The following is a 14,712-nucleotide window of genomic DNA, read 5'->3' on the forward strand; positions in this document are numbered from 1 at the left end:
ACTGAAAGATTAGCTACTTTCTGACGTTAATACCTGTATTCACTTTTCACCCAACACAAAACAAAGAATACCTCAGCACTATCAACGTGCAGAAAGATTAATTTATTTCCAGTTCATTTTTTAACGTGTAGATAAAGAAGTTTTCCACAGACGATTAATTGTCTGTAATTCGTACTTCGTCTTCAGTTTGTTGTCTTCAGTCGGCAATACTTCGTACGGAACGAAAGAAATACCATAAAATAAAATAAACACCGAAACGCTTACGTTGCTCGGATTCTTTATTTAACAGGGTAAAGAATTACATACAAGCATTTTGTTTGCGTTACATATACCAGTGATGGAACCCAGTACAGTAGATAGGCTAGAGTCCTTAGACGCCAGATGCAGATCGGATCCAGGAACGCAGGTTGCCGACATTGGCGAAGACACCGGGGGTGGCCTCGCACCTTGAACTGCCCCAGGAGACGATGCCCACCTGTGTGCTTCCGCTGACCAGGGGACCACCAGAGTCTCCGCTGCAGACGCTCTTGCCGGCCTGGCCGGCGCACACCATGCGGTCGGTCACAGTGTTGATGTTGGCGAAGGTGTTCCTGCACGTGTTGCGGTCCAAGATGCTGATGTCCACCTTGAGCAGACTGTTGGCGGACGGTCCATCGGTGTACGTGGCTCCCCAGCCAGTCACCGTCACTGCGAGACCACCTGGTGGGTCGTAGTTGTCACTGGCGAGGCCCACTGCCTGTGCGTTCGAACCCAGCAGAGATCCGGACACCTGAAAATCAGAAAAAACAATGCACATGTGCTACATCGAGTGCTGTGCCACCTGTAACCTGAGATGTGGGAACTGAATATCAGAATATTTAAGTACCATTCTCAGTGAGAACATTCAGTCAGAACACGGAATTTTACGACAGGGGAGGCAGGGTTAATTGCTGTTTTAGCACAAAGTTAATCCAGGACACATTTAGCATATATGAGTGTAATCATTAACTGTTTCACAGATACAGTGTCCCACTTCAAAATTTAGAGAATGTCCAAGGAGGAATGTTCAGTATTCAGGGTTATGCAGCCATCATCGTCAGTATTTTTTCCAAGGACAGGTGTTCAAATGAGCTCTCCTTACAGCTCTGTCAGTTGTTACCCTCTTCGTTTTCTCATAATTGTTTTCTATTCTGGTACTATCCACCACCTCGTACCATCGGCATCCTATTCTTCCTCTATTCATCGTTTCTTCCATAACATCCATCAGTAAACTATCCCTTCTCAGCAAAGTCCACGAAAATTTTATGAAGGACATCATATTCGCCGCTGCCTGCAGAAATTATTTATTTGACGATAGCAGTTTCGGGCCTTGGGCCGTTCTTAAGTGGTACTGCAAATTATTTTGCTTAATCATCATGTCAGTTTTTTAATCCTGTGTTATTATACACAAATTAATTTTAAAATTGCACATGCTATGAAGCAAAACCGTTCGTTGTACCACTTGAAAATGACCCAAAGGCCGAAACTGGAATAGTGACATAAATTATTTCTACAGTAAACGGCGAATATGATGTCATATAAAAGAATTGTACACGACTACGAAGCACGATCAGGAGAATTCATACCAAAGGTTATTGTGTTTATTATTATTATTAAAATTTTTTCTGTCTTCCCACATTGTCAATTCTCACTTTGTCTACTCATTTTATCCTTTCCATCTTCCTCCAAATTTCTCCTTCTTCCGTGTCCATGTCTTAGCTCCTTATAATGCCATGCTCCACATAAAGAATTTTGTCAGTAACTTGTTAAGTTCCCTGTCCATACACCTGCCTAGAAGCCTGTTGTTCTATTTAAATTTCTCCTTACCAACGGCTGTATGCGTTTTCGACTCATTAATGATTCGCATGTCTACTGTGATTGTGACTTCCTGATATTTGGATGCGCTAACTTGGTCTACCATATGTTCCTGTTGTAGCTTTTTAGTTCTTATTTCTCCTGCACTTATCATCATACATTTTGTCTTTTTCTTCTTAATCCTCATTCCGAATTCTTCACAGGTGTTTGTTCAATTTCTTTCGTATTCCGATTATAGTACTTTCACTGTCTGCCAATACATTCTAGCCTCCCACCATGAACCTACACATCTCTTTTTTGTCTTAAACTCTTCTGAATAGTAGGCACAATATAAATGTTAAACGGTATTGTGGAGAAAACAGTATTGTGGAGATACAGCAGGCTTGGGTCACTCACATTCAAATCATGCGTTAGCATGTCATTTCGTTTCCAGTCTTTACTCGTATTTTATGTTGTAGTTAAATATTCGTAATCTGTCATCTATCCCTACAGTCGACTCTCCCTTCCGCAGAATGTACACCATGTGGCAATTAGTCTATTTCATATGTCTTATTACATACACAGTTTAACTATTTCACGTCTCTATTCCCTCGGCTCTTAAACAACACTGCCAGTAATCCACGAATTCCACTTCCCTCTTCATAACTCTTCAAGAACTTTTACTTTCTCTTCCTTTCTCCTTTTCTGTAGCTCTCGTCTTCTCTTCTAATTCAGTATGACAGGATATAACATGAGCGATCAATGGCAACAAAAAAGTTAAGTTAACCTGGGCTGCAAAACGTGTACATTTTGAATTTTTTTGCGGAGGAGGTAGTATGCACGAAAACAAGAAAAAATACTCTGGTAAATATTGGCACAAAAATGCATCCTTTAACGATCGCAATACTAAGGGAGTATTGTTATTAACTGGTGTACTTTATATTTTAAATTTTTGAAAAAATATTTGTTGTTTTAACTACTTCTTATACTGCATTTAAAAACTGTTCATTATTTCTATGTTAAACTTACACCAAAAGTTAAAGTCTAGGTATCGGATGGGAGTTTCGGATCAAATGTCATATTCATATCTATTTTCATGTTCAGTGCCCTTTTTATACATATGCATATCTTTAAATAGTATGTTACGAACAAACGTCAGCGGCAGTTAACGAAATTTGTATCTTTAAATTTTTTGTAGTAGTCATATAAGACCTCTCCACACGATGTACACGTTACATAAAACACGTTCGTATTCCTAAGATTGCACTACTGGATATTTTCAGGTTCTGGACGCTACTTACGTACATGCACAACTTTACATATTTAAAAAAAGAACGATTTTAATAAAAGTTAATAATAACTAACGAAATTAGGCTCCCTTTCTATTTTTTAGTCGTGGGCATAAAGAACAAACTCCCCCACTACCGACAATGGATGTTCGAGTTATGGAAAATACGGTGGTAGTGATAGGACTAAGAGCGATGAGCTCTTGTACGGTAGAGGAGATGTGTTCCACAGTAGCGAACATGCAGAAGTGTTCATAGCTCGTAAGGTATACAATTTAGAGCTCATGTTATCTGAATTTTCTTCTCCTTTTGATCCACACCACCACCACTCACAATATGGAAATCAAAGAGCTTGCAGTAGAAGAGATACGTCCGATAGCGCCAGGGATGAAGAAATGCTCAGAGCTCTGAAGGCAGGCATTTAAAAGCCCATGTTCACTAGCCTTTTTTGCTTCCAATGAAGTTTTCTGTCGTATTCCTGAATATTGACCATTCCTTGTGGGACACCCTGTACACATAATATGAAACAGACGCCAAATAATGCTCCCACGACAAGGGTACGACGACGCATATGTGGTTGTTTTTTTAAACCACATATATAGCGCTTTATCACAAATTATAATGAATTAATACCATAAAGCACTCCGTCTTCAGGCCACAAGTGGCCCATCGGGACCATCCGACTGCCGTGTCATCCTCAGATGAGGATGCGGATAGGAGGGGCGTGTGGTCAGCACACCGCTCTCCCGGTCGTTACGATGGTTTTCTTTGACCGGAGCCGCTACTATTCGGTCGAGTAGCTCCTCAATTGGCATCACGAGGCTGAGTGCACCCCGAAAAATGGCAACAGCGCATGGCGGCTGGACGGTCACCCATCCAAGCGCCGGCCACGCCCGACAGTGCTTAACTTCGGTGATCTCACGGGAACCGGTGTATCCACTGCGGCAAAATTAATACCATAGCTGAACAAAAAATGTGTACAAGAATAGGTATTCTGTAAGCGTTCAACGAATTCGAAAGTAAAATAATGCCAACAGATATAATTAAAAATAGTGCTTTTAGTAAAGTCAGTCATTCAGTACTAATACTGGAACTAGTACGGAAGATGACAGACAGTCGGCCGATACACTGTATTGGTCTTCCGGAATTGTTTTACGACGAAAGATCGAAATACGTCTATTACCACTCAATACTGAAGAAGTATCCGGAGGTCACGAGGTACCAGGTACCAGTGAGATGCTGTAGAGATTATGCAAAAGAACATGTTCTCCTTCCAGCAACAGTTTATCCTAGATAGTGCGATCATCGAAAGGCACACTGCTATAAAGAGTAGTACAAGTAATGCCCGTTACCACAGAAGTTCGGCATAAGCATGCACGCACTTCAGGGTCCATATCGACGATGACTGTGTTGTGCAGATTTGTGGAAAATACGTTATGATCAAGGATTATTACCTTTTTAAAGAAAGAAAGCTGCTATGATCGGCACTGATAGCTAAAATGTTGTAGAAACGGTGCTCAGGTGGATGCTGCGGTCTTTAACCTCTCCGAGGCAGCCTGTTCAACCTTGCATTGTTTTCAATGAACATAATATGGCCATATCAGGAAGACTGCTGGAAATTGCAGAGGATCGACAGCTGATGATTCAGCTGGCAATACAGACAGAAACTTGTTAGTCTTCCCACTGGTTTGGTGTGGCTCTTCAAATGGCTCTGAGCACAATGGAACATCCGTGGTCATCAGTACCCTAGAACTTAGAACTACTTAAACCTAAGTAACCTAAGGACATCACACACATCCATGCCCGAGGCAGGATTCGAATCTGCGACCGTAGCGGTCATGCGGTTCCAGACTGAAGGGCCTAAAACCGCACGGCCACACGGGCCGGCGGTTTGATGTGGCCCCCTACAATTTTCTCCCGTGCGCCAACCTCTTCATCTCAGAGTAGCAATTGTAACCTACGTGCTCAATTATTTATTGGGTGTATTCCATTCTCTGCTATCTTCTACAGCTTGTACCCTCTACTGGTCTCTCTAGTACCATGGAAGTTATTCGCTAATTTTTTAACACAGTCTTATTATCCTGTCCCGTGTTGGTGTCAATGAATTCCAGGTATTCCTTTCCTCGGGGGAGAACATCCTCATTCCTTATTTTATTAGCCCATCTAATTTTGAACATTCTTCTGTAGCACCACATCTCAAATGCTTTGATTCTCTTCTGCTCCAGTTTTCCCACTGTCCATGTTTCACTACCATAAAACGCTGTGCTCCAATCGTCCATTCTCTGAAATTTCATCCTCTGATTAAGGCCTATGTTTGATACTAGTAGACCCTTCTTCACCTGAATGCCCTTATCTTCGCTGCCTTATTTGATCTTAGTCGTCCTAAGCTGTTTCACATTGTGATTCTGCTGCTGGATCCACTCTCTCTTACCTCATGTTTCTTCTTCTCTCACGCCATGAGAAAAGTCCTCCCCCTTAGAGTGACCTTCAGTGTACTCTTTCGTCACACCCACTCACTACTCTGGATTAAACAGTGGAATTCCTATTTCACGTTTATTATTACCACCCTTGCTTTCAATTTCAGCGAAGGTTGTTTTGACTTTTCAGAATGTTGAATCAGCCCTTCAGACAATCATTTCTTTTTCGATTTCTTCATTTTTCTTGCAGCCATTTCTCCTTTGCTTCCCTACACTCCCTATTGCTTTCTTTCTTAACTCACTTATGTTCCTGTGTTTCTCAATTGCCCTGAAAATTTTTAAACACCCTTCTTCATCGATCAAATGAAGTATTTCTTATATTATCGATGGTTTTTTCTCAATTACCTTGCTTGCAGCCTTGTGTTACTTTCCAACATCTATGACTGCCCTTTATACATGTCCATTCCTCTTGAACTAAACTGCCTACTGAGCTATTCGTCATCTCAGTGTCTATATCCTCATAGAACTTCAAGCGTATCTCTTATATCCTTAGTACTTCCGTATCCCACTGCCTGGCCATTCCCTCATATTTCACCCTACCTTTCATCATTACTAATCTGTGATCTCTGTATCTACTCCTGTGTCTGCTTAGAGTCCAGTATCGGAGCCACTGCCGGATCATGAATTAATCTATCGAAGTAGCATTCACTATTATTAGCTGAAGTTTATTACAGAACTCACGTAACCTTTATCGTCCTAATTAAAACTACCAAGCCCACATATTGCCATAACGGTTCTCCTTATAGATACGTCGCTTAAAGAGAAAGTCTTAGTTAAAAAGTTGAGACATACGAAGAAGTTCTGATGAGCTGATCATTCAGTAAGTCTAACTTTCCAGAATGAGATTTTCACTCTGCAGCGAGTTCGAGTCTCGGTCGGGCACACAGTTTTAATCTGCCAGGAAGTTTCAAGTCTAACATTGTTTTTCTGCTGTTTCCGTAACTACATATATAGACATCTTGTTTAACTTACGTTATTTTCTCCAGGTCCCATTACAAAAGTAGTATTCAAAGTTTAGTTGAGACTAGAAAATTTAGTGCAACAGGGTACATGAGAAAGGGGGGCCATGTGTTGAACCGTTGTCTTTTCACAAGACCAGTCACCGGTTTCACTCATTTAATTTGTCGAAACCAGAAATAAAGTACGTCTGATTCACCGAATGGAAAACTGAACACCTTTCGTTCAGAATGCATTAACTGTCACTCGAATCTGAGGTACATTGTTATAGTCGTAGGGACACAACAAAATATTACTCACCACTGACAAGTAACGAGAAGTGCTGTAGTGATGAATAATTAAAAAAAGTGGATCTAATGGCTATGAGCAGTATGGGACTTAAATCTGAGGTCATCAGAGAGAGGAACTACCATCATCTACATTCAGGTGATCTAGACAATGTTCAGATGTTGTATTAAATCTAATTGAGGCATATACTACACACCTGGACAACGGCGACGTCGTAGTCCACGGTATCTTCGTTGTACGATGCGTGCATGTAGCCAGAGCTGGCGCTCGTGACGAAACCGCCGCTTCCACGGGTTGAGGTGCCGGCCCGGAAACTGACCAGAGAGAGGCTAATGCCGTCCACACAGTGAGCAGCCGTCAGCGCCCAGTTGGAACTGATGATGGATGCACCACAGATGTGCGAACCGCCGTACTGGAAAGACAGTTGCCACGGGTAGTTGGCTATGTTGGCAGAGGATCCTCCAATGATGCGGCCATTACCCTTGCTCCACAGCCTGGCCGGAGTGGGCAGAGCTAGAGCAGAGCTCAGCAGGCACACGAGGAAGATGGCCAGGCGCTGCATTGTGGAAGCTGTGTCTGCCAGAGCGTCCGTCCTCGCCCTTTATATACAATTAAAACTGCAGACGTAGATGGAGTCGGCGAACGTCATATCTCGTTTACGCTTCATCGTGATCTTGATAACGGCCAAAATAATTACATGTCCAAAATAATTACATGTGACTAATGAAGTGTGTGTGTTCTCGCAACTGTGATCTTACTATTCAATGACGCACAGTGGAAGTGATATAACTTTTATCTATTTCTTGACTCCTTGATATGAATATATATTACGACGGTGATTCGGACGGGGGTTCTACCTTTTGCTTGATTTGTACTAGTAGCAGCGTAACGGTAATTTGTTACCAGTCCACTAAGTGTATGGTAAATATCTATTAAAAGAGTACGTAACCATGCCACATAAATTCAGTTAGTTTATAATCAAAGTCAGATTCAGTAAGAAGTTCTTAATAATTAATCCAGAGCACTGTATCTTTCGTTTCTTCTATATAGTGTCAATGGACGTATTAACAATACATGTTTCATGTAACTGAATGTGGTGTGAATTTTGTGAAGATACTTAACATACACGATTCTGCCCAATTCCAACCGCACATAAATGTCTGTTAAATATCAAACATATTGTTTTATCCGCTAAGACATTAATAACCGAAATTGAAGAAATTGCTCCTTGGCTTAGAGGCGGCATCGTAATTTAAAGTGTATAATTCAACCTATGGACGATAATACACATACACCAATCTGCAAACAAATATTTATTATTAGTAGTAAACGGATGTGTAAACACACTTGACTTCTTACAAATAAATAATCCTGAACTACTAATGAACAGATACAGTGATTAGTGATTGTCGATACGAGACTGAATGTTTATACCCCCAAATTCTCCATAACTAAACGAAAAGTATACCAATCCTAAAAATTAGATACATAAACATTCACATGACGCCTTCCTGAGAGACAACCTCAACTCTTTCCAAATTAACAATGTAGGTGTAGACGATATAAGGCTTAAGTTCAAAGAAATAATATCGACAGCAATGGACATATTTCTATCGAATACAGTTACAAACGATCGAGCTGATCCCACTTGGTGCATAAAACTAGTCTGAATACTGTTGCAGAAACAAAGAAAAAAGAATGGCAAATTTAAACAACAGCGGAATCTCCAAAATTGGCGATCTTTTACAGGCGCTCGAAATATAACGCAGACTTCAATGCGAGATGCTTATAATAGTTTCCACAATGAAACTTTGTCTCAAAACTTGGCAGGAAAACCAAAGAGATTCTGGTGGTATGTTAAGTATGCTGGCTGCAAGTAAAAGTCAGTGCCTTCTCTGTGCGATAACAATAAAATACTATCGGCGACAGTGCTACCAAAGCGGACGTCTTCTGTTGCTCCTTCACTGAAGAAGACGAACAAAATATTCCATTATTAGAATCAAGAACAGGTGGCAACATGTGTAATGTAGAAGTAAATATACTCGAAGTAGTGAAGCAACGTAAATCACTAAAGTCAAGTCTTCTGGTCCAGACTGTATACCAATTAGGTTCCTTTCGGAGTATGCTGATGCATTAGCTCCATACCATATACAACCGCTCGCTCGACGAAAGATCCGTACCCAATGATAGGGAAGTTGCACACGTCACGTCAATGTTCGAGAGAGGTGGTAAAGAAAGGTAGTAGGAGTAAACCACTAAATTAAAGGCCCATGTCATTAACATTGATATGCAGTAGGGTTATAGAACATTGAGTTAGAATATTATGAATTACTTCGAAGAAAACAATCTTTTCACACATAGTCAACACAGATGTCGAAAACATAATTCTTGTGGAACACAACTAGCTCTTCACTCACACGAACTGCTGAATAATATTGACAAGGGATTTCAGATTGTTTCCGTAGTTATAGATTTCAGAAGACATTTGACACTTTATTACATATGCAGCGTTCAATGAAATTGGATGTCTGTGGAATGTCGCCTCAGGTATATGACTGTATTCGTGATTTCCTATCAGAGACGTCACAATTCGTATAACTGACGGAAAGTCGTCCAGTAAAACAAAAGTTACTTCTGGTGCTCCCGAAGGTAATGATTTAGGCCCTCTGCTGTTCCTTCACTAAATAAACGCTTTAGGAGACAATCGTAGCAGCAGTCTTAGGTTGCTCGCAGATGGTTTATCGTCTGCTAAAGTCATCAGAAGATCAAAGCGAATTGAAAAACGGTTTAGAATTATATATATATATATATATATATATATATATATATATATATATATATATATATAGTTCGAAAACTGGCAATTGTCCCTCAGGAAAGAAGTAGTGTGAGGTCCTCCACATGGTGGAGAGGGGGTGGGAGGGGGGGGGTTGCACGATAAACCAATTAAATCGAAAGCCCCTAAATTCGGTTAAATACCTAGAAATTACGGTTATGGCAAACTTAAATTGGTAAGAACGCGTAGAGAATATTGTGGGGAAGACGAACCAAAGACTGAACTTTATCAGTAGAACACTTAGAAGATGCAGAAGATCTACTAAATAGACTGCCTACACAACGCTTGTCCGTATTTTTTTTAAGTACTGCTGCGAGGTGTGGGACTCTTAACCGATAGGATTAAAGGAGCACATCGAGAAAGTTCAAAGAAATGTGGCACATTTTGTATTATCGAGAAATTGGAGAGAGTGTCACCGATATGCTACAGGATTTGGGGTGGGTATCATTAAAAAAAAGTCGTTTTTCGCTGCGTCAGGAGACTTCAACCTCCAACTTCCTCCTCCGAAAGCGAAAATATTTTGTTGGCGCTGACCTACATAGGGACAAACTATCGTAGTAATAAAATAAGGGAAATCAGAACCCTCTCTTCCAGATTGAAATAATAGAGAATTGATGTAAATGTGGTTCGATGAACGCTCTGCCAGGCACTTATGTGTGATTTGCGGAATATTCATGTAGATACAAATGTAGATGTAGGATGTGTGTAATCTTGCAACGGTATATACTGCTATTTAGGCAGGATACATTTACTGTACGAAATGAGTTTCAGTACATAACGAAGTAAAGTTTCTTTGATGTCGAATACACCTTAAATTCCAAGTAAGACTTTGGCGATTTTCCGGTAGATGCTCCCTCAGACATTATAACTTCTACTCAAGATAATCTCATTACAACCGTACTTCCCGCATATGCATATGCAAGTTACTGCTAACTACAAGCACAATGAAGAGACCATTCTCAGTCAATAATATGGACTAATTTTAGCAAAACAGTTCTACGCAGAATTACAGATACACTAACCTCACTATCAGTTCACCCTTGTCAAAATACCTCGTATATGTCGTTATAAGTAAATGTTAATATTGATCTCCACTGTACAACATATAGGCAACCCAAGGCCAATATGCTTCAAAACAGTAAAACCGTTGACTCTGGGACACAGACATACTACAGTCATATGAAAATGGCACCACTACAGCAGGTGAGTGAATATTTTGTTGAAAAACAGTGAGCTGTTTATCTACCGTTATGTATTAAGGTGTAATTTTCAGGTTCATTGATCTTTTAAATTAACTGTCAATTTCATTGTATAATGTTGGAGAAATTCTCAACTGGAGTTCGATTTATTTAGAACATAACGATACCGCTCTCAGTAGTTTTGAAAAATTCTCAAGAACGCTACTTTTCTTCGTTTTACAATTACTTCCTTCTTAACATTTCATTCTCTGTCCCTAAGGATAGCTAGGACTGATCAAGATGAGTACCATTGAAGGGCCCTGTTCTGTCAGGAAGAAATACATAGATGAGAGCTTATGACAGCAGTGTTTGCAGCTACTAGAATTAGGAAGACAGTTACTAGTTAAAGCATGAAGCCAACTCTTAATATGACTTTCAAAATGCATAATTATACATTACAATCTATGTGACGTGGCTCCTAACCGTAAATCCACGACACTAATGCTCATCGCCTGATGTTAATCAGGTTAGTAGTCTTAAAAATGTAGAACTGTTACTTGAGGCCACTCTCTTAGAACTGTTCCTGCTCTATGATTTAGTTAGCTCTGTATAGTTTCCTTTACAAATGTCCTCATTTATTCTACGGATGTATTCCAGTTTCTGTCTTCCTCTGTTTTTTTTTTAACCCTCTACGGCTCCCCTTATTAACATGGCCTAAATGTTTCTTTTCTCTCCGTTGCTGTGGATGAGGTCTATTTCACACCATAACAGGCCACCTAATTTTCAACATTCTTCCGTAGCATCACACTCAAGTGCTTTGATTCTCTTCTGTTCCACCTTTCCCACAGTCCATGGTTCACTACTACACAATGCTGTACTCGAAACGGACAGTCTCAGAAATTTCTTTCTTAAGTGAAGGCTTCTGTTCGATATTCGTAGACTTGTCTCGTCCAGAAAAGCCCTTTTCGCCAGTGCTTGTCTACTTTTTACATCTTCCTTGCTCCGTCCATCATGGGCTGTTTTGCTACCTAGGTAGAGGAATTCCTGAGATTCGTCTGCTTTTAATCTTCAACTCTGATGTCAAGTTTCTCTCTGTTCTCGTTTCTGGTAATTCTCATTTCTTCGTCTTTCTTCGTTTTATTCTCTATCCATATTCAGTACACACTATATTCTTCATCCCAACTCCTGTAATTCTTCATCCCTCTCATATTGAAGATAGCAGTGTCATCAGCAAATCTCATCGTTGATATCCTTTCACCTTGAGTTATAATCCCACTCTTGAACCTTACTTATATGTCCGTCATTGATTCATCGCTGTATGCATTGAACACTAAGGCAATCCGAACACTTCACTCTTTGTGTTCCAGTCTTATTGTTCCCTCTTGGTTCTTGTACATTATATTACCCGTCTTTCCTTATACATCACCCCTGTATTACTGGTTCCATCAAATCAACCACATGCCACTGGTTACCTGTACTGAGTCACCTCCCTCCACCTCACTTAAGGCGGAAACAAGCTCTACTGAGGGAGGCCAAGAAAATCACTGCATCACCCTCTCTACCACTGCACCAGGAATTCTGTCATCCGGCACAGCAACGATTGCGATCAAGAAGACCAGCAAGTGTTACTGCAGGACAACTCATCGCTGATGGTTTTGATCTCAATGAAAACTGGAAGCATGAATCGACAACAAAAACATTGGGAACAAGACCCCATCACCTTGATCCCACAAAGAAGCCAAAATGTTTTGACCTACCGAGGAACCTCTGGTGCCGCCTCAACAGGTTAATGCCTGGCCATGGTTGTTGTAGCTACTTCAGGTACAAATGGGGCTGGATCAGTTCACCAATGTGTGAATGTAATCAAGAAGAGCAGACAATTGAACATTTAGTCCAACGCTGTCCACTTAATTCATATCTTGCAATTCCTGACGACTGGTTCACTTTCACACCCAGCTAAATTAATTGGTTGAAAAACACGGCCTTAAAGGTTTAATCTTGTCTTATATCATACGTATATTGTAAAAATCATTTGCCTTATATCAACTGTATATAGTATAAAATCACCATACGATTATATTAAATAACCCCTAGTTTTCTCAGAATTTCGTAAATCTTGCACCATTTGTGATTGTCGAACGCTTCTTCCGCGTTGACAAGCCCTATCTAGGAACGTGTCTAGATATTTCTTCAGTCTTGCCTCCAGTGCCACCTCTAACCTCATATTGCCCTTCTGGTGCCCTTACTTTTCCTAAAGCCAATCTGATTGTCATGTTACAAATCCTCAATTTTATTTTCCATTCATTTGTTTATTATTCTTACCACAAATTTGGGTGTACGAGCAATTAAAATGATTGTGCAACAGTTCTCTGACTTACCGGCTTTTTCTATCTTAGGAATTTAGTGGATGATGTCTTTACTAAAGTCAGATAGTACATCGCCAATCTTATACATTCTAGACGCAAATGTGAATGATCGTCTTGCTGACACTTCTTTCAATGATTTTAGTGACTTTGACGGATAGTTACCCACCCCTTCTTCGGTATTTGATCTTAGTCCACTAAAGATCTTTTAAATTCTGACTCCAATACTGGACCCCATACCTCTTTCCCGTCACGTTATCAGACTATTCCTCTCACTCACAGAGGCCTTCAATGTACTCTTTCCACTTATTTCGCCTTAGCTTCACTGCAGTGCCCATTTATTTCATTACTGGGTGACTTGTTTTCCCCTATTCCTGAATTTCCCTGCATATTTTTTTCCATCCATCTTACGTCGATAAATCAAAGTATTTCTTCTGTCATCGATGGTTTCTTTGCAACTGTACCTTTGCTTTCTTTCTAACTTCTGTCACTGCCATTTCAGAGATGTCCATTCCTCTTCATCTGTACTGTCTACCGAGCTATTCGTTATCGCACTATCCATAGTCTAAGAGAACTTCAAGCATTCGTTAGTTCTTCAGTATCGAAAGTCTTTGCGCATTGCTTCCTCCTGGCTAGTCCCTTTAAGTTCAGCCTACCCTACATCATTACTATATAGTAATCTCTGCCTATGTCTGATCTTGGGTTCGCTGAGAGTCCTATATCTGAATACGGAATCTGTGCGTGAACATCATGTAGTCTATCCGAATTCTTCCCTCCTCTCCAGAACTCAACAAATACACCTCCTCTCTTTGTGATTCTGGAACAGAGCATTCGCTATTAGCTGCTGAATTTAACAGATAACTCAATTAGTCTTCTTCCTCTCTCATTTCCATTATCGAGCCCATATTCTCTAGTCAACCTTCCTTCTACTACTTCCCCTATAACAGATTGCCTGTCTTCCATGACTGTTAGATTTTCACTCCCTTTGTATACTGAATTAATCGTTCATTATTGTCATCCACTTTATTACTCTCTTCACCTCTTGTTTTCAACATCTGCATTATTCCAGATCTGTTATGGTTGGTTTGATGTCGATTCTGAAAAGAACAGCCCTAGCACTGAACTGTTCACTATAACTCACTCTCTGACCTACGTTCCTGTACATAACGAACCCTACCCCATTATACAATTTTCTGCTGCTGTTGATATATCCTTAACGTATCTGACCAGGAATTATTGTTTCTTTCCCTTTGAGCTCAGTACCTCACACTAGTTCTAGATTTAACTTTAATCTTTGCCGTTTCAGATTTTCTAGTTTCCCTGCCACATTCAAACTTCTGACTTTCCGCACCCCAACTCGTAGAACCTCACCCTTTAATTGGTAATTCAACCTTTTTCTCGTGGTCACATCGCCCTTGGCAGTCCCCTCCCAGATATCTGAATGGGGGACTAGTCTGTAATTTTTTACCAAAGGGAAAATCATCAAGACAGTTTTTCAATTCAGACCGCACGTCC

At 40.4% G+C, this 14,712-nt stretch overlaps 1 protein-coding gene across 1 annotated transcript; it reads right to left on the reverse strand.

The window, feature by feature from the left end:
• Window positions 1–281: 281 nt before the first annotated feature.
• Window positions 282–7,382, reverse strand: LOC124545700 (trypsin delta-like). Its single transcript, XM_047124646.1, has 2 exons — window positions 7,017–7,382; window positions 282–769 (listed from the first exon to the last, which is right to left on the reverse strand). The coding sequence occupies exons 1-2, from the start codon at window positions 7,380–7,382 to the stop codon at window positions 371–373; spliced, it is 765 nt and encodes a 254-aa protein (XP_046980602.1). The 3' UTR covers window positions 282–370.
• Window positions 7,383–14,712: the final 7,330 nt, after the last annotated feature.

Source organism: Schistocerca americana, chromosome 8 (genome assembly GCF_021461395.2).
Source record: "Schistocerca americana isolate TAMUIC-IGC-003095 chromosome 8, iqSchAmer2.1, whole genome shotgun sequence".
NCBI classification, from domain to species: domain Eukaryota; kingdom Metazoa; phylum Arthropoda; class Insecta; order Orthoptera; family Acrididae; genus Schistocerca; species Schistocerca americana.